The sequence below is a fragment of the Esox lucius genome, chromosome 9, assembly GCF_011004845.1.
Source record: "Esox lucius isolate fEsoLuc1 chromosome 9, fEsoLuc1.pri, whole genome shotgun sequence".
Lineage (NCBI taxonomy): Eukaryota > Metazoa > Chordata > Actinopteri > Esociformes > Esocidae > Esox > Esox lucius.
This window is the reverse complement of record NC_047577.1, coordinates 10,489,554-10,511,406: the sequence shown is the minus strand read 5'-3', so window position 1 is coordinate 10,511,406 and position 21,853 is coordinate 10,489,554. Positions and strand designations below refer to the sequence as shown.

The following is a 21,853-nucleotide window of genomic DNA, read 5'->3' as shown; positions in this document are numbered from 1 at the left end:
GCTGGTATATTGTGGGGGAGACGTGGTAAAAGGGATGAGAAAAGCTGATATACTGTGGGAGAGACATGGTAAAAGGGATGAGAAAAGCTGGTATATTGTGGGGGAAACGTGGTAAAAGGGATGAGAAAAGCTGGTATATTGTGGGGGAGACGTGGTAAAAGGGATGAGAAAAGCTGAAATATTGTGGGGGAGACTTGGTAAAAGGGATGAGAAAAACTGAAATATTGTGGGGGAGATGTGGTAAAAGGGATGAGAAAAGCTGGTTTATTGTGGGGGAGACGTGGTTAAAGGGATGAGAAAAGCTGGTATATTGTGGGGGAGACGTGGTAAATGGGATGAGAAAAGATGATATATTGTGGGGGAGACATGGTAAAAGGGATGTTGGGGAGGCATTAGATATGGGATACAGGAGGGTGACACTGAGCGTGATTGAAATTCAACTGAGAGCTAATGGAATCTGCTCATTTCAGAGAGACAGAAGGGGGGACAGAAAGAGAGACAGAGACACACAGAGAGACACAGAAAGAGACAAGAGAAAAAAGGGATCCATACATAAACAAACAAGCGGTAGATGCCCTCGGTTAACGATCAAAGCAGATGCTGCATTCCACTACTAAGAAACAGCAACATCACACACACACACACACACACACACACACACACACACACACACACCATGTAGTAGTTCCCCTAGGAGGGCACCACCACCCACGGTTCTGCTGGCTACATCTGGCTGCTTGCTGTCCCTGCATCTTCTATTGATGAGCAGAACCACAAACACACAGGGTATCACACACAGAACCCAGTCAGAAACCGGTGTCTGTATACAGTACAAGGGAGACCCCGTAGTGGGTATGACTCAGCCTGGGCAGTCCTGGTTCTTCAACGCGTGCTGGAGCTAGAGCTGCTGCTGTGTGTGTGTGTGTGTGTGTGTGTGTGTGTGTGCGTGTATGTGTGTGTGTGTGTGTGGTGTAGAACTGCAGAATCATAGCCCCAAGCATCACACAGTATTAAACTTTCATGACCAGAGATAAACACCAACACACAATGTTCCAAACCCTTGGATCAAGACAATGTAAAACAAAAAGCCTTTTAAAGTTATTTTAGTATTTTAGTTAACGTGCACATATGTTTCTTTATTTCCTAAAAAGTGTCTATTTGAGATACGAGTCTCAAGTCTAATGAGATTCATTAGAAAGCTGCAGTATATTACTGACCATACTGTATTCACACACCATCTCTTCCACATGTAAACACACCAACAGCCACGCACGCACACACGGACACCCACACACAGGAAGAGGGGAAGCAAAGACTACAGTTGAGAAAATAAGAGACATTGGTTTAGTAACAAAAAGTCAGATGGTGTAAACAAAAAGTGAAAGGGAATTAATTATCAAATAAAAGATCTGAGCATATATTTCACTCATTCCATCTGACTGACTGGCTGATTGATTAAATGACTAGCTGATTGATTAAATGACTAGCTGATTGATTAAATGACTAGCTGATTGATTAAATGACTAGCTGACTGAGTAAATGACTAGCTGACTGAGTAAATGACTAGCTGACTGAGTAAATGACTAGCTGACTGATTAAATGACTAGATGACTGAGTAAATGACTAGCTGATTGATTAAATGACTAGCTGATTGATTAAATGACTAGCTGACTGAGTAAATGACTAGCTGACTGAGTAAATGACTAGCTGACTGAGTAAATTACTAGATGACTGAGGAAATGACTAGATGATTGAGTAAATGACTAGCTGATTGAGTAAATGACTAGCTGATCGAGTAAATGACTAGCTGATCGAGTAAATGACTAGCTGATCGAGTAAATGACTAGCTGACTGTGTAAATGACTAGCTGACTGTGTAAATGACTAGCTGACTGTGTAAATGACTAGCTGACTGTGTAAATGACTAGCTGACTGTGTAAATGACTAGCTGACTGAGTAAATGACTAGCTGATTGAGTAAATGACTAGCTGATTAGGTAAATGACAAGCTGGTAGATTGAATGACAAGCTGAATGATTGACTGGCTGATTGACTAAATGACTAGCTGATGATTAACAGAATAAAAGTATAGCTGACTGACTGAAAAAGAAGAGTGCAATAGCATCTTTGTCAGTCTAGCAATGTGGAGAAAGTGTGTGTGTGAGCTGTGTGAATGTGAGGGTGTTGTCTGCAATCCTTGTGTGTGTGTGTGTGTGTGTGTGTGTGTGTGGGAGGTGTGTGTGAAATTCCACATGTACCACTCAGGTCTGTCTACACCACAACCTCTTCCTTTAATCCACACAGACCGGAAACACACACAAACCCCTATTGAACTCTGCACATTACATAACAACATGACCTGTGACTATAGAGTAGAATAAAAGCAGTGGTGTATACCGATTCTTGTAATAACACTGCACTAAATTCCATGAAAACAACACTGCACTCAACTCCATGAAAATACTGCACTCAACTCCATGAAAACTACACTAAATTCCATGACAAAAACACTGCATTAAACTCCATGCAAACAACACTGTACTCAACAAAATGGCAACAACACTGCACTCAACTCCAAAGTAACAACACTGCATTCAACTCCATGACAACAACACTGCATTCAACTCCATGACAACAACACTGCATTCAACTCCATGACAACAACACTGCATTTAACTCCATGACAACAACACTACACTAAATTCCATCACTTCAAGTCATATCAAGTCATATATTTTTAAGGTATTACATGTCACCACTACTACTACTAATAGGTTTTATTACTAATCATTTATTAAGAACCAGTGTATTACAGTCTATGATGTTGTCATTACTGTTAATCATGCATCTTGTCAAAGGCTAAACTTTGACCTTTCTTTCTTTGCTGCGTTAAGTTCCAGCAGAGTATATATAAAGAAAGTCGTTTTAAGGAGAATCCCCAAGTGTCCCGATCCAGACTTCACCACTTCCTGTCACGTGACCCTTGACCCTGACCTCTAACCTCCTGGTAGCTTAGAACCACATGATCAAAATCATCCATAGTGACTCCTGGGTCACATGGTCCGTTCTGGTCCCAGACCCAGCCAGGGAAATACTGTGTTGTGTGTGTGTGTGTGTGTGTGTCTGCCTCCCTTTATCTCCCGCTCTAATTTCTCCACCCAAAATGAACTTCCCCTATGTCACGGTTATCATCTGAATCTTAAACCTTTCTCAATGTCTCCCTCCCTCCACCCCCCCCTAGTACACTATTCTTAACAACTCAATCTGTTTCACTTTCCCCCAACGGATCTCCCTCTCTCTCCATCCATTCTCTGTAATGCCTCAGACACTCTCCCTCCCTCCCTCCCCCTCTCTCTCTCTTGCCCTGAGAACCAAGGCTGTGTGGTTTCAGATGCCTCCATATTAGGACACAGTGATGGAGTGGAGGATGGGGCCACTTCCTCCTCCCATCCATCCCCCCCTCCCTCCTTCCTCCTCCCTCCCATCCATCCCATCTCCCTCCCTCCTTTCTCCCCGTATCCTTCTCTTGTGAGCCATAGTAGAGGGCAGAGACTGTCCTGGGAGCAACACTACCTCCCTCAGCCCCCTCCCCCAGGAGCTGTCTCTACGACGAACAGTGGATGCCCGTCTGTCTCCCACTAACAGTGGATGCCCGTCTGTCTCCCACTAACAGTGGATGCCCGTCTGTCTCCCACTAACAGTGGATGCCCGTCTGTCTCCCACTAACAGTGGATGCCCGTCTGTCTCCCACTAACAGTGGATGCCCGTCTGTCTCCCACTAACAGTGGATGCCCGTCTGTCTCCCACTAACAGTGGATGCCCGTCTGTCTCCCACTAACAGTGGATGCCCGTCTGTCTCCCACTAACAGTGGATGCCCGTCTGTCTCCCACTAACAGTGGATGCCTGTCTGTCTCCCACTAACAGGAGCTGTCTGTCCCCCACCAGAGCGAACAGCCTCCTTACTTATCATGATACAAAGTAAAATAAAACATAATCCAGGATGGGTAACTCATCGTGGCCGTCTGATGGAAAACCTCCAAATGGCAGCCATTCCCGTCACTGAGGCCTGTCATGTTCAGACCCCTGGGATCAAGACAATGTATAATAAACAGCTTTTGTTATTATGGAAAATAAATATGGTCATTTCGTAAATTTCCTATAAAGTGTCTGTTAAGAGGCATTCATTGAAAAGCTACAATATGTTACCGACCATACACCTTCTCTTTCATATGCACACACACAAACAGAGGCATGCTCGCACACACACACACATAATCACAAACACGCACGCGCCCAGAACGCGCACACACACACAGAACGCGCACACACAGAACGCGCACACACACAGAACACGCACACACACAGAACGCGCACACACACAGAACGCGCACACACACAGAACGCGCACACACTCCTAGCTGGTGTGTGGGAAATCCTTGGGAAAGAGGTGGTGGCTGGTAAAGGCTCTGTCTCTCTTCTCCTTCTCCTCTCCGTCTCTCTTCTCCTCTCCGTCTCTCTTCTCCTCTCCGTCTCTCTTCTCCTTCTCCTCTCCGTCTCTTCTCCTCTCCGTCTCTCTTCTCCTCTCCGTCTCTCTTCTCCTCTCCGTCTCTCTTCTCCTTCTCCTCTCAGTCTCTTCTCCTCTCAGTCTCTTCTCCTCTCAGTCTCTTCTCCTCCTTCTCCTCCCCGTCTCTTCTTCTCCTTCTCCTCTTCGTCTCTTCTTCTCCTTCTCCTCTCAGTCTCTTCTCCTCTCCGTCTCTTCTTCTCCTTCTCCCGCGTCTCTCTTCTCCTCTCCATCTCTTCTTCTCCTTCTCCCCCGTCTCTCTTCTCCTCCCTGTCTCTTCTTCTCCCTCTCCCCAGCCTCTCTTCTCCTGTCTCACATTTGTTCTTTCTCATTCTTTCAATCCTTTTTAAGTCTTATTCTCCCTTCTGACCTCCATCAAAAATGACGTGTGTAAGTCTGGCCAAACCACTGCCTCTAACATTTCTGATCGGTCCCAGAAACCCCTGGGTTGTGATGATTATTTAAAGCTCCTCCAATAGCGGATGACTGATTTTGTGACAACTGCGACGGTTTTCGGTTCGGCTCAGCCGGTTGCGGCTACTCCACCTACCCCTGGGAACCGGCGTTCCACGTCCCCGGCACACAAATCAAACGCACCCTTCTCTTATGTCTCGTTAGGCCTCACGCCTGTCACTAACCGGGGTTTAATCACGGTTTAATTTCTGTTTGTCTCCTGTCGATTGGACAACCTACTGTTTGAGTGCATGAGTGTTACAAGTATTGGTGGCCTCATTAAATTTGGCCTGAAGTCGCCCGTTTACCTTATTTCTTTATCGATATCCTATCGCTCCGTTTTCCTTTGTTTTTTAAAGTTTCAAGATGGCACGCCTTTGTTTCCTAGTCTGTGTATTACACGTGTGCCTGAGTTCCATTTTCCATGTCTGAACAAATCAATTTTGATTCAGCTCCTGCAACTGGTTTATAACTACATCCAAGCTTCTCTTTTGTTATTGGAAAATCCACCGCTAGAATATTTGGGGTGCTTTGTCAGTCTCCCTACATAATTCTGAGAGATAAGAGGTGTTTAAGACAAAATTCTGAGAGATCAGAGATGCTTAAGATATACCTCTGAGAGATCAGAATTTTGTGATCAGAGGTGTTTTGGACACTATGAGTGATCACAGGTGTTACCGCAAGAGAATATGTATTTATCCTGAAATGTATATCCTTTCCATTCATTTTCTGACTTTGTCAGAATTTATGGAGTCTAATGTTACTAAAGAATAAAGAAGGATAACATTTGTGTGAGTGAACTGACAATTAGCGAAATAAGAAGCATCAGCAAAGCACCTTTATTCAATTTAGATTTCTGCCAGGGTACACAAATACAGAAATGACACAAGAACTTCATCGACATCGGCCGGTTGTGGTATGTGAATATCCACCGTCGGCGTCCGCCAAATAATTTTCCTATCGGTGCATCCTCACTGACCACGTTCTTCAAAGACGAAGTGCCTTCCAGCCTCTACCTCCTGTTGGGGAGAGACCGTATTCGATCCGGAGGAGTTGTTTAATCCCTGACGGTGTAAAGATTTTATTTGTAATTTCTCACTTGTCTTATGGAGCGGACCCAAAAAAAGGTTCAGGCAGCCCGGCCCTAAGGGTTTCTATGGCAGAAAAACACCTGATATGCAGGTGACGAGCAGCGGTGGACTGGGACAATGTGTCTGGACTGGGAAAGGAGCACGTGCTCTCCTCATATTCCTTCAATAAGAAATGCACTGATTATGGTCACAATGTGTTGACCAAATGTTCTAAACAACATCGGAGTACTGTTTTTTGGGATCAACGCCAAAGCATTCAAGTGTGTGTGTTTGTGTGTCTGTCTGTGTGTGTGTTTTCTTCCTTTAGATATCACACACACGCGCACACACACGCACGCACAAACTCTAGCCCAGCTGTAAAACTCTGTGCTAGCCATGCTCATGGCTTTTCATCAGCTCCCAGACTGTGCTTCATAGTGTATTTACCTTAACCATTCAACACACACACACACACACACACACACACACACAATACTCCAGAGTCAACACACATGCACACGCACACACACTACTCCAGAGTCAACACACATGCACACGCACACACACTACCCCAGAGCCAACACACACACACACACTACCCCAGAGCCAACACACACACACACACACTACCCCAGAGCCAACACACACACACACACACTACCCCAGAGGCAACACACACACACACACACACTACCCCAGAGCCAACACACACACACACACTACCCCAGAGCCAACACACACACACACACACACACACTACCCCAGAGCCAACACACACACACTACCCCAGAGCCAACACGCACACAATCCCAGAGCCAACACGCACACAATCCCAGAGCCAACACGCACACAATCCCAGAGCCAACATGCACACATACACACACACACACACACACACACACACACACACACACTAACTCAGAGCCAACACACACACACTTCCAGAGCCAATACACACACTACCTCAGAGCCAACAGACATACACATATACCCATATGAACAGACACACACACACACACACACACAGCAGTTCCAACTATAACCAACTAATACATACACTCTTTTTTTTGGCGTGAACTGCTGAGCAACACACACTCTATTGTCTCATGTCCACATCTCTCCACAATAGATACAATATAACATTTTCTCATGTCCACTTCTCTCCTCAATAGATACAATACAACATTTTCTCATGTCCACTTCTATCCACAATAGATACAATACAACATTTTCTCATCTCCACTTCTCTCCACAATAGATACAATACTAAATTCTCATCTCCACTTCTCTCCACAATAGATACAATACAACTTTCTCTCATCTCCACTTCTCTCAACATTAGATATAATACAATATATTGTCTCATCTCCACGTTTCATCTCCACTTCTCTCAACATTAGATATAATACAATATATTGTCTCATCTCCACATTAGATACAATACAATATATGGTCTCATCCGTACTTCTCCAAACATTATAATGCAATCTATTGTCTCAATCTATTGTATCATCTCCACCGAAGATACAATCAAACTACTTTTTGATGGTCTGTCTATCCTGGACAGAGTACCACTTATGACTCCAGGAAATGAATTATAAGGTACACAAACACAAAGTCAAAAGTAGAAGAAAATAGTGTAATTTCAGCCTCTGTGTGTGGGTGTCTTATTAATCTGCCATGTTCTCTCTCTACAGTGTGTGTGTGTGTGTGTGTGTGTGTGTCTGTCTATGCACACATGTGGCCAGATAGGGAAGGGTTGGGCTACATTATCTATACCGGCACACATTCTGAGAGGGGGAGAAAATGTGACAGAGAGAAGGGGAGAGTGAAGGGAGAGGCAGGGAGAGACAAGCCATTTTAGCAGTACCTTAATGGACTCTACTGTATTACACTGGTTCATTAGCAGAAGTGTGTCATCGCAGCCTAATCATGAGCAAGCCGTTCCACTCTCACACACGCTCACCATGTTTTCATGACCTTTCAGGATCAACGCTTCCTCATTAAACTAGATTTGATGGCAGCCCAGCGGCCCACATGGTGACCCTGGTCCAAAGCAGTTGTCCACTAAACCAATGACAGAAGCTCTAGAGGACCACCCCTTGTAGATTTATATTTATAAAATATGTATGTGTGTGTGTGTGTGTGTGTGTGTACATACTCTGTACAGTGTACATTGATTAACATTGGAGAAAAACAAGCGGATAGTTTGGTTACTGATGGGGTAGAACGGTTAAACTAGGCTAAAAAGACCTCCTGCTTGTTTCTCTTACTCCAACAGCCCTGGGGAACTCTGGGGTTTTCTGGGAGGTCACACTGTCCTTTAATACTCTTTTCATCTCACTCTTCCTCTTGTTTTATATATCTCTTACTCATTCCATTTTTCTCTCTCTCTATTGGTTATCTCTCACTCATTCCCTCCACTCGTGTCCATCTCTCTACCTCTTGTCTCTCACTCATTCTCTCTCGATTCATCTGTCTGATCTCTATCCTCACAGCAAGCTAACTCACTTGTCTTACACTTCATCTGTCTCATGCTTTTCTCTTTTAAGCTCTTCTTCTGAATAAGAGCACAAGGGATTGAAGGAATGTACACACACACACACACACACACACACACACACACACACACAATTGATGGTGAAAAAACAAGTTTGTGCCTGGAAACCAGGACCACCTTTGCCCTGTGATTACAGCTGACCTTTGACATCTTAGACACCACGCAGTAAACCAATCAGTAAACGGTTGCGCTAAAACACGCCATGCTGGCACTGACAGAGAAAGTTATTGTTCTAGCTTTTTTCTCTAGGCTGTATCCAAAGTGGCTCCCTAAATTTAATGTAGTGCACCACTTTTGGGTCATATGGGCTGTGACAAAAAGCAGTGTTTTATTTAGGGAATAGGGTGTGATTTTGGATATAGACAGAGCCTATGATCAGACTGGAGATTTTATTTGGTTTGTGACAAACAAAGCAACACACACACACACAACTATAGTAATAAAGGCCTACAGTTGACCCCAGATACACGTCAGGTTTATATAGTAATAAAGGCCTACAGACGACCCCAGATACACGTCAGTTTTATATAGTAATAAAGCCTACAGTTGACCCCAGATACACGTCAGGTTTCTATTGTAATAAAGCCTACAGTTGACCCCAGATACATGTCATGTTTCTATAGTAATAAAGGCCTACAGTTGACCCCAGATACACGTCAGGTTTCTATTGTAATAAAGCCCACAGTTAACCCCAGATACATGTCATGTTTCTATAGTAATAAAGGCCTACAGACGACCCCAGATACACGTCAGGTTTCTATTGTAATAAAGCCTACAGTTGACCCCAGATACATGTCATGTTTCTATAGTAATAAAGGCCTACAGACGACCCCAGATACACGTCAGGTTTCTATTGTAATAAAGCCCACAGTTAACCCCAGATACATGTCATGTTTCTATAGTAATAAAGGCCTACAGTTGACCCCAGATACACGTCAGGTTTCTATTGTAATAAAGCCTACAGTTGACCCCAGATACATGTCATGTTTCTATAGTAATAAAGGCCTACAGTTGACCCCAGATACACGTCAGGTTTCTATTGTAATAAAGCCTACAGTTGACCCCAGATACATGTCATGTTTCTATAGTAATAAAGGCCTACAGTTGACCCCAGATACACGTCAGGTTTCTATTGTAATAAAGCCCACAGTTAACCCCAGATACATGTCATGTTTCTATAGTAATAAAGGCCTACAGACGACCCCAGATACACGTCAGGTTTCTATTGTAATAAAGCCTACAGTTGACCCCAGATACATGTCATGTTTCTATAGTAATAAAGGCCTACAGTTGACCCCAGATACACGTCAGGTTTCTATTGTAATAAAGCCTACAGTTGACCCCAGATACATGTCATGTTTCTATAGTAATTAAGGCCTACAGACGACCCCAGATACACATCAGGTTTCTATTGTAATAAAGGCCTACAGTTAACCCCAGATACATGTCATGTTTCTATAGTAATAAAGGCCTACAGACGACCCCAGATACACGTCAGGTTTCTATTGTAATAAAGGCCTACAGTTGACCCCAGATACATGTCATGTTTCTATAGTAATAAAGGCCTACAGTTAACCCCAGATACACGTCAGGTTTCTATTGTAATAAAGGCCTACAGTTGACCCCAGATACATGTCATGTTTCTATAGTAATAAAGGCCTACAGTTAACCCCAGATACACGTCAGGCCTACAGCAAACCCTGCAAGACCTGTAAACTGACCTGAAATGTTAGGGATATGGCACATTCAAGCGCACACACGCACGCACGCACGCACACACACACACACACACACACACATATCGAGAGTTTGGAAGGTTCTATATGCAATTTTGTCATAACATGTTTAGTTCAGTGTACCTGATCTCTATACAACTTTAAACACCCCAATTCATGTTGGATTGAAAAACAGAGAGAGAGACTGACAGACAGGGAGTGGAGGGCGATTCATATATAGCCAGGCGGAGATGTTACAACATGGTGGCAGGAAAGTGGTTTCAATTAAATCCATTTGGACAAATGGAAGATCAGTACCATGACATACTATAAATTATTAATCAGACATATGTTGGACTAAGAGGCCGATATAGCTCAGGCCGCGAGGGTCAAGACCACGCCATCGTTGGCGTCCATCTAACCAGGGGGATTCTGGTCCATAACCCGTCACGTCCAGGCCATTCGCTCCGTTAAGGAGTGTTTATTGTAACAGGGCCACGATGTAGACACCCAAGACCAATTTGGATATTTGGTCGTTATCGCCGCATAACAAAATTTCAAAGTGAGAAGAGGTCACCCCATAAACGCTACCCCTCGAAACAAATAAGCAGATAGCTGACTGTTTTCAGCAAGCATCAGTCAGAAGTGGTAGTCAGTCAAACTTGGCCGAGACGCGATGATGACATGGAGAAGCTGCATATAGGGCTGACAACCACAGAAGTATCACAGCCTGGATTTTTTTAATAATATGAAAAACACACATTAAACCAGTGGCCTATATTATGGTTACTTTCGTTGGCTAGCATTTAGGAGCTTCACTATCTTTCCATAATGCGTTCCCATTGCATTTCAATAACTCTGGTCAAGTTCGATAGACCCCTTTTCCCCCACTGACTGTATGAATAACCCTGGTGTGACCTCAGCTTTGAACGCTGCTTCTTTTTCATCCAAAAACAGTTTGGGCTACTCTCTTTTTTTAATTTTTTTATCTCTGTCCCTCGTTCATCTCGTTCATGTCATCCTTCTCCTACAATCATCTCCCCCTTCTCTCTCTTTCTCTCTCCCTTTCTCCCTGTCCTCCCATCCCTTCTTCTTCCATTATTTCTCTCCTCCCTTTATAAAGGGACAATGTGAGGTGACATTAAAACTGACCTTAGACCAACAGCTCCTATTCAGAGTTTACAAGAGATGAAAGATGAGAGTCCACAGAAAATGCCTCCATTAAAGACTATCCCTAGGACAATAAACGACAGACCGGTGAAGGAGACCTCCTCTCCTGAAACTCTTAACTCCTTTTTACTGCTCCTCCCTCTTCTCCTCCCTCCACTCCTCACCTCTTTCATTCTCCCCTCCTCGTCTCTTCCCCTCTCTGTGAGTCCTCCCTTCTACCCTAGTCAAGTGAGAAGTGCCTGCCCTTGACAATTTTATCAGTTCCTATTTACAACGCAAACATGTCCTACCCACACTAGAACACCTGGGCACAAACATAGCCTCAGCCAAATACTATGTAAACTGGACCTCTGTGTGTGTGTGTGTGTGTGTGTGTGTGTGTGTGTGCGTGCGTGTGTCTACTTGTGCTACCTCAGAACACTCAGTGTCTACTGCGGCCCGGTTTGAGTGAGTTCATGAACTATGACTCTGTAAAACCCTGGGCAAACCTTTCAACATGAGCTTCTATCAGAAACGTGACTCAGAGTAGGAATGCTGATTGAAGATCTGGCATGTAATATTCTCCCAAAAGGATCAAAAGTAAAAAAAGAAAGAAATTCCTATTCTGAGACATTGATGTAGTATATACACTCCCACTCAAAAGTTTGTGGTCACTAAGAAATGTCCTTGTTTTCAGAAGTGAAACATATTTTTTGTCCATTAAAATAACAAGATCCGGAATACAGTGTTGACATTGGTAATGTTGCAAACGGCTGATTTTTTATGGAATATCTACATTAGCATACAAAGGCCTGTTATCAGAAACCAGAAATCCTGTGTTCCAATGGCATGTTGCATTTGCTAATCCAAGTTTATCATTTTAAAAGGTTCATTAATAATTAGAAAACCCTTTTTAAATTGTAATTAAGGAAGCAATAAAACGGGCCTTCTTTAGACTAGTTGAGTATCTGGAGCATCAGCAAATGTGGGTTCGATTACAGCCTCAAAATTGCTTCCTTCTGAAACTCGTCAGTTTATTCTTGTTCTGAGAAATGAAGGCTTTTCCATGTGAGAAATTGCCAAGAAACTGAAGATATCGTACAACGCTGTGTACTACTCCCTTCACAGAACAGCACAAACTGGCTCTAACCAGAATAGAAAGAGGAGTGGGAGGCCCTGGTGCACAACTGAGCAAGAGGACAAATACATTAGAGTGTCTAGTTTGAGAAACAGATTGTTATACTGTACTTATACTGTACCTGTTCAATGACAATAAAGTTGAATCCAATCCAATCTAATGTAATTGCTGCAAATAGAGGATTAGTTGAAGAAAGCAAAGTTTGAACACAATTATTGTTTAAATTAGAAATGATTATTTCTAACCTTGTCCATGACTACACTATTATTTTGACTATATTTAGGGTTTCAGCAGTTGAAACCGGTGAAACCCTATTGTGTTTGTTATGGTTAATTCCTTCTTATATATATACACATATACAAATAGATCAATAATTTTTTTACACATAAACACTTACTACCCAAATAAATGACTTTAGTTCGACTTTCAGTTACCCAAAACATGTGCACAGTAATGCATGTGTAAATTTGATTTGCAGATTGCGTTTCCTACTGACTGGTTGAATATACATGTGTAATAACAAGGTGCATTTATCATTTCAGTATTTTAATGTTCTTGTTATTGGTTAAAGGGGGCAAGAGCAATTCCCTAACCGAGAAAATACAGACGCCAGAATAACCTTCTATTATATTCAAATACAATAACCTAGAATAAACTATTTATAAAAAAAAAAACAATAATCTACAATTACCTTCTATTTTTATTAACATACAAAAAACTAGTTTTGATTAAAATAAAATAACCTAGACAACCTTCCATTTTTACTGAAATACAATAAACTTCAATTCAAGTGACATCAGTTCAAGGTATGAGACGCACATACCACACTCGACTGATGAAATCAACTAAACCAGATATAAGCCAAACACCCGGTTTTCACGCCTAATCAAAGCAGAACCAGAACAGAACCCTCTTACCCTTCAGCTTCTCCATGAGGCCCTGCGTGGCCCGCTCCGACACACGGCCGTCCTCCCGCTCATACCGCTCATCCAGGAATCCGGCGGTGTGCTCCGATAGGTGGACCTTCCCGGCCACGCCCAGCTGCTCCATGAGGTTGGCCAGGTTGACGTCGTTGGACCACACGTCAAACTTGAACCGCTCGATTCCCAGGATGCCACAGAGGACCGTGCCCGTGTGGACCCCCACCCTCATGTCCACGGTCTCACGCGTCTCCTGGCAGAACTGCTCGATGGCCACGATCATACCTGGCGTCAGAGAAGGAGAACGAGAATTTTTATATATATTTTTTTAAACACGACACTTGGATCCATTTTCCTAGCTGCGGAGAGAAAACGTGAACGGAAGATCCAACGCACGTGGCGGTCATAGATGATCAAATACACAGACGTGGGCTAACGTCAATAATAAACAACAGGACATAACAGCGACACACGGGCAAGAATAGCAAGGAAAGGACGTCTTTCAGTACATACGTAGTTCTCTGTCGTTGACTCTTACCTAGTCCCATCTCCACACAGCAGTAGGCGTGGTCCGGCCGTGGCTCAGGACAGCCCGCTACACAGTAATAGCAGTCGCCCAGCGTACTGATCTTCTCGCAGCGCGTCAGCTCGCACAGCCGGTCGAAACGTCCGAAGAGGTCATTGAGGAGCCCCACCAAGGCATGGGCAGACTTGTTGGCGGACATTTTGGTGAAGCCGACAATGTCCGCGAAGAGGATAGAGACGGGCTCCATTCGTGTCATGTTGAAAGGCCTGAAGATGATCTGATGATCATATTAAAGCAGACACCTCTGAATGTTCTTTAAGGTCTTTAACGGGCAATTATCAAGCACTTTAAGACTACTGCTGAAAAAATGTCATGATTTGAACAAAAATTATGCAATAAATAAAACTACAGATAAAGCATTTAAAAGTTGAATAAAAGAACCTAAAACACAATAAATAAAAAAGTAAAATAAATTATTTAAGCTGAAATCAAATTGACATTCATGCTGTGTGATTTCAAAACCTCCACTGAGTTCCACCGCTCATCATACCTGGCCTCTGGGAATCGAAGTCTTCTTCCTCTTCCGATGATGATGGAGGTGTGTCTTAGGGCTAGCCGCGATCGACGAACCCCCACCTGGGCCTCCGCCCGTGGACACGGCTGACGCCGAGCAAGCACCTGCTGAGTATCTCTTCCCGGCGTTCCCCTCCATCTCCTCGTCACCCTGCTTCATGAGTTCGTCCGCGACTCTCCTCGGCATGACTGAATGGATCATCCGCTCCTTCAACGCTTTCTCCACCTGCACACACGTTCACAGAGAAAGTGAAAAAAGGCTTCTCAGGAACACAGGGAGTATAATCCCATTGTTTCTATGCCTCCCGTTCACCGGCAAAGATGGGATTACGGACGTAATCCTTTTCTCGGTGATTCAATTCAACATGTTTTACAGCAACCGCAACTTCTTACCTCCAGGTCCTTGCCGTGCATGATGGCCTGTCCGACTTTAAGGAAGGTGGAGCGGGATCGAACCTCTGACATAATGAAGAGGTGGATGCCGATGGCGTGGGCACACAGGTGTAGCAGGGCTTTGGCCGGGCCCAACCAGTGGAGGGTGTCCCACTCCGGGTTTGTAGAACCGGGACTACCGGGGTAAGCTAGGGACCCCCCTGCACCCCCACTCGCCCCGTAATCACTCCCGCCGCCGTCCCGCCCCTGAATCAGTGGCAGCCACCCTAAGGCTTCGAACAGGACCGAGTACAGGAGCCCCAGTAGGACGGAAGCATACAGTCTCACATGGAGAACACTGTAGAGCAGCAACAGTACCTCCATACACAGGGAGAAGGTGCCCACTGGCGAGATGCATGAAGCCAGAGTGGGGTCCACGCCGTCTCGGATGCGACGGGAGGACAAGTTGCCCTCTCTGGGTCTCTCCAGGTCGGCGAAACCTCCCGTCTGGATCTGAGGAGCCAGGGTGATGGTGAACGTCGCCACGATGAGGAGCAGCGAGGCCTGGTTGTACAGGTGGGCGTACGCCGTCGTCAGGGTGAAAAGGAACAGGAGGAGGAGGAAGAGGAGGAAGGAAGCAGTGGGGGCAAGGAAGGTCGCCGGGTCACAGCGGTCGTAGTTGACAGCGAAGTATACCTCCCACAGAAGCGCTGCGCACGCCAGGTACGACAGAACGTAGCGGAAGCGCCGCTGCGTCTGGGGGAAACACCTCTCGCGGCAGGCCTCTTCGAGGATCGGAGAGTCGAACTTGGGATCCCAGCATTGGGCCGCAGACCTCTCAAACAGCTGCGGAAGAGCCCTCCGCTGGCTGTGGGACTTGGTCAGAACAGTCCTCCTGACCCCCGATTCACCAGAGCTACAGCTAGATGATATGCTGTATTTGGCACAGGGCTTGAGGGGGTCCACTTTAGTGGTACTGCCACCTCCTCCACTACCTCGTGCTCCTCCAGCATTGCAGTCCTTGGTCGTGTTTGGGGTAGAGTCGTGATACTGTTGATGCTGTGGTGAGGGCGCCTGCTTTGCGTGCGCCTCGCTGTCGGTAATCCGCACAGTCAATGCGCCGCTTGGGACACAGCTCACCTCCGTAGTGCGCTGCGGATGTTGTGGTTGCGAGGCCATGACGATATCTAGTGACGTGATGGGGAAAATACTAATATCTGGTCAATGATGGCGGGCGATATGAGGGCAGTCAGGAAGGCTAACTAAGTACAACATCTGGAACCGAGCGCGGGGGGGAGGTAGCAGGAGGCAAGACATTTAATGGTTGTAATCACGACTTGAAATGGAGCGCATAGAAAATACGTCTTTCTACTGCGCATGAAGGTAGCCAAGTAATCACTCATATAAAAACATCGTTCCAGGCTCTTGACTAGTAGGCAAGTTCATTATCCCGAAGTCGATATTGCGTCATTAGCAAACTCACGTTCCGTTAATTAATTCGTCAGTTGACTTGAGCCCTAGAGCCGTTCAGCTCGTGCTCGTGTGCTGTTCTGCTTAATCTCCTCATCTGTCAGTTGAAATAATTAAAAGTCCTCGGCTCGTCTTCCTTCTTTTAACTTCATTCCTCTATATGACGTTTTTCTAATCACATCAAAATCCTTATCTCGTGAGTCAAGTGTTCAGATATCTGAAGTCACTTTTTCATTCCAGACCACGCTGTGTTTTGACAGCCACCAGTGACAGCTCGAGCTTGGCTCTTACTGAGCCTCGCTCCGTAAAAGTCCTGTCATGTCTTCTTCACTAATGATCAAATTAAAGTCCCCATTGTATTTGTGCTATAGCGTGTTCTCACATAAAACACAATGAGAAAAGTATCTAAACGTTTCCAAGTCCGAGACTTCCCATAGCTTGGGTGCAGGCCTATCTCGTTTTTAACAACTGCAGACAATCCACATTCGGCTGTTGTGAGATTAATTGTAGTAACTAGATACAAATGGCTATACAATTGCAACAAAATGACAGCGTCGGTTCCTTATCTTTTCGTAGCACGCGCACCAAAACACATCCCTTTAGATTTAAAGTTCCTTTTCCATGGAAAACGTGTTGTTCTCTTTCCGTTTTTATCCGTTGAAAAGAAAAACATTCATAGCTCAAACTCTTACTGCCAATCTTACTTTCTCTGTCTTCCCATCTCAAAACCTCTGGTGCGTGCGAATACTTTTCTTGTTATGTGACTAAGTTTAAGAGTTATGGCTGTTGGGTCGGATAGGTGGGTGGGTCGATAGGTTGGATCGCGACCACCCAAAATCAGCAGCCACAGGGAACGTCCGTTGAGCGGTCTAGCGGCCCCCTCCCCAGTCTGTAGTTCTCCAACAGACGGGCCTATTCCCAAGCTCCAGCCCCGTCCTTTCCTGACCTCTTTCTCCGGATCTCTACACCGGTAATACCCCTACTTCCAAAAGGACAGGGGCTTGTAATATGAAGACGTTGGTGAAAATCGACAAAATAAATGCTCCAAATATGACAGCTGAGATGAGTAGGCCTTCTCCTTTTCGTAAGGTTGACAGACTTTTTAAAAAATCTGAAAATGCAAAACACACTTAAATGAATGGCCTACCCAAATCGTCATAAAATATGCCGATGTAAGCTACTGAAATACAAACCGTCAAGTTGTCAAAAACCGGATATTGTTATTATTAATATACGGACATGGCAGGCTTTTAAAAACAAAAACAGAGATTCAAAATAGAAGCAAAACGTCTCCAGGAACGCGATTGCCGAGTTCTCTTTAGTATTAAAAGCTTGGAAACTTTTCTCAGGTCGTAGTTCCTTCGTCACAGTCTACAGCGGTAGGCAGCACGTTAAACTTGTAGAGTGTAGCTATGGAGTGTAGGGAGGGATTGTGAATTTGCTTTCCCGTACCGAATTTAAATGAGAAAAAAACGATAGCCCTAAAATTGACCTTGGTCTTTATTCGATTACTAACGAAAACTACAGAGTTCGCGAACGGCGCTGATGTCTTATCGGTTCCACAAATTCCTCAAGTCTGGATAGGTTCAGTTTTAGCTTTCAGCATGCATGTGCCCAGAAGAAACATTGAGCTCGAAAGAGTCGACTTTCGGTCTGATCGGGTCCGTGTCCTCTTCCGTTCTGAATGTTCGCTGACCGTAGCCCAAACTATCTCTCGATTTAAGTCCGGGTAAGCTATGGGCTATTAAAAACGAGTTTTTAGGTGTTTTCTCGATCTATCCAGGGGAAGACAACGCAGCTCCCGTCGCTCCCACCATCTTCCTGTACCCAGACGGAAATTCTCCGCCAGCTGTGTCGTTGAGGCGGCTGCGTGGTGGAGGCGGGTGGGTGTGTGGGTGGTTGTGCAAGTGGAGCGACGCGTCGGCGGGTTGAGCAGCTGTGGGTCCAGTCAGAAAATAGGGGAGGGGGATAGGCCAGGATAGGCTGGCGGATAAAGGGTGCGCGCACGGAGAAATGTCTTGTGGTGCTTAGGACGAGCACGCATCGATGGACGAGCGCAGCCTTGATGATGAAAGTTGAGAGAGTACAAAAACTTACAAAAATTAAATTAAATTAAAAATAGAGTCTAAGGCTAGAGGCCTACGTCGTATTTTAAGCATTTCATGCGCTTTTCTATTTCTCTCCAAATGACTTTTACAGCACAAATTGGTTAACGCATCATCAATAGGTCCACACATACCAGGGCATGGCCGTGTTTTTTATACAGTCCTTGCTACGTAGCCGTCTACACCCTTTTTGGCCTAGGACTGTGCCCATCATTCCAACAGTCAGCGATATCAATGATCACAGGTGCATTAATAGTCCTTGCCAAGTCTAACAGATAAAGACTAGGCAGTAAGAGCAGACCTATACAATTCCCTGAAGAGAACCCCGGGAACTGAGTGACCAGCTCCAGACTTGTTTCTATATTTATCCACAGATAGACCTTTGTCTGACTATAGCAGCAGTGATAATAACTACACTTTGAATCCAATAAAAATGTGAGTCCTATTGTAGGGTGGGGGGCGGGTTATCTTAAGATCTTTGCTCTCCAGTATTCCCGTAATTTAAATACAAATAAATTATGGGATCTTGTGTCGGTGATATCGAGGTTATGGAATTGCTATTCAGTTTGAATACAATCTCTTATTGGTCCCAGTTTCAGTCAATTTTCTGTGTACACACTTTAATTATGATAAGGAGGTCTTCTGCCTACAGGACCATCCACTCAGACAAGGAACTAGTGTCCTACCCTGCTTGGCTGACCTAGTTTATCATCTTCAGTAAGTCATTCATTATGGGGCCAAGGGTCATTGTACACAATGAACAGGAGGTGATCACCCTCGTGTCACTGCAGTCACACGCACACACGCACGCACACACGCACACACGCGCACACGCACAAAGCTTCTTTCAGGATAGCTGTTGGACTCCTTCTCAAGGGCATATTGTTTAATTGGAGATCACGGCTTCAGACCATAGGGATTAGAAACCAACAAACACACACACAGGCGGGAGCTCACATGCAAGCCGATTGTCTCAGACGGAGCCTCCCCATCTGTGGTCAAGTGCACTTGAAGTTGCCTTACCCATGAAGTAAAAAAAAAAGTGCAAGGGTGCCAATATATTTCGCCACAGCTGTATTTGTAAAAATCTGATAAAAATCAGAGGGGCAAAGATAAATATCAGAGGGGCAAAGTATCAACAACATCAATGGTTTGGATCTACAAAGTCACTGCCACTATATTGTTTTAGGTTGTGAATGAGACAACCTAAATTGCTATGAATTCTATCAAGTCAATATTCCGATTCAGTTATACTCTCAGATATTCTCTTCAGAGCTTTCTGATAGGATTACCTCAAAGGGGCCACACATCTACCCCGCGGGTCATGCTCAGTCTGAATGCAGGGAATGGACACCAGTGGTTGGATCCACAAAGTGCATTTCTGACACACCTCATGCTGACCACAGCGTTTCTCTGCCAGGGACCTGCTGCGGGCTTGTCAATCATCCGTCACATTGCTCAGGCCTCTCCTTGCATGACAAAGTAGAGCAGGTAAAAGGTCATTCCCAGGACGTGTTCTGACAGTCTTGACAACTAGTCTTGTAGTATGTCAGACTTCCGACATGCCGAGGAGCCATCTCTCAGTTTGAAGCCAAGTGGATCGACATTAACATTATCCATATGCATACAAAATTGAGTATGTTGGTAAACGCTAAAGGCACTTTTTTTGTGTGACAACTTAGTCTTATCCAGTACTGCAAATATTAACAGCACAATAAACAGCTGTGTCCTCCTGTGCGTGCCCTTACTGTAGATTCCCCTGGATTTGTAACCAAATACAACTCAAATCCCATCATTACACAGGCTCTGGTTTCAAGGCAAGATGTGCATGATCCCATTCAGAGAGAGAGACAATTGTTACTTACATATATTCCCGAAAAAAATTGGGGCCTGTGGCAGTATTTTCCAATTGTGTGCAAATGAAAGCATTATTTTTACGGGGCAATCACAGAACAAGTAAAAGACAAGTCGAAGAAGTTTAGCTGAACAAATCGCATTGCATACACATGTCTTCACAGACCGTGGATGCACGAGAACTTGTCTAGCATTAGTTCTGATAGTGGCATTAAGTGTTTTCTATATTAAACAGTTCATTTTAAAGGGCTTGAATTCTATGTAAAATGTGAATGGATGAACTTGTGTCATGAACGTTGAGGTCTTTGCTGTTTCTCCTCGTAAAGGTACTTTCTAGACAGTTTTCTGCTGCCTGCTGAAATTCCATCCTCCAATGAGATCATTCAGGCGAATTTATAACCCATTTATAACCTCCCCGCCCCTTTCAAATTGTACTCAGAATGGAACAAAAAAAAGAACGTTACAAAAACGTTTCACTTCCAGAATTGCCCTTTGTGGTATTTAAAAATAATCAGAGTAAGCTTTAGTTGGCCTTATTAGGTGGGCCCCTGCTGGCAGCTTTTGCAGAGGCCAAGGTATTTATTTGATTATTTTATTAATTATGTGTAGATATTTGGCATTGTATGGACACCTGTTGAGTTGGAACGGGTCAGAATGATACCCAGTACGCATGCAATAATGAAATTCACTTTTTTAAAGCCTGCCGGAAGCTGTACCTCTTTCGTAAAATATTTACACAGTTTGCAAATCAAATTTAATACCAGGCCAGAATGGCCTTCCTTCAGATATGAAAGATCCAAAACAAATATCACTATAGACCTGGGGAAAAGTGAAAGGGAGGCCTCTCTGTAAACCAGCATTAGAAACACTTATGACAGATGTGTTGGTCAGATCATTCTGAAGTGCCGTCCTGCACACATCTATGAGTGACACTGATGCTGAGACTACGCATCTCCATCAGTGTGAACACACTGCATTGTCAAACATACCTGAGAGAGAGACAGTGAAAGACTAGATGTAATTTCTACTGTAGGAAGTTAGTCCATGTTACATTTTGCTGGCACGCATTTAAAGCTTTAAAGCCCCCTATTTACCTGATTAGAAGTGGAAAGCGTCCATTAAATGGAAGATGGGTTCATTAGAACGTGAACGGTGTGAGGGTCTCATTACAGCATCTACACCTGAACACATCACACAATCAAGTCTTTCAATCTCAATCTATCTATATATATGTTTGGATAGATAGGAAAGTAAAAGTTGCAGTGGTCTCATATATATATATATATATATATATATATATATATATATATATATATATATATATATACACAGCTCCAGAAAATGTTAGAGACCACTGCACCTTTTACTTTCCTTTCCAAAAAAGTTGA

General features: G+C 44.2%; 1 protein-coding gene across 2 annotated transcripts in view; it reads right to left on the bottom strand.

Moving 5' to 3' along the window:
- The window catches only part of adcy9 (adenylate cyclase 9), a 31,617-nt gene extending 13,082 nt beyond the window's left edge, over positions 1-18,535 (bottom strand). Inside the window, exons 1-4 of one of the 2 annotated variants that reach the window (XM_029122321.2) lie at positions 15,058-18,535; positions 14,642-14,890; positions 14,104-14,368; positions 13,563-13,850 (exon numbers count right to left, since the gene is read on the bottom strand). In XM_029122321.2, the coding sequence (XP_028978154.2) occupies positions 13,563-13,850; positions 14,104-14,368; positions 14,642-14,890; positions 15,058-16,215 (1,960 nt within the window). In that variant the 5' untranslated portion in view covers positions 16,216-18,535. The remainder of the gene's footprint in view (positions 1-13,562; positions 13,851-14,103; positions 14,369-14,641; positions 14,891-15,057) is intronic. The other variant, XM_029122322.2, reaches the window with a different exon arrangement.
- Between the last annotated feature and the right edge of the window lie 3,318 nt (positions 18,536-21,853).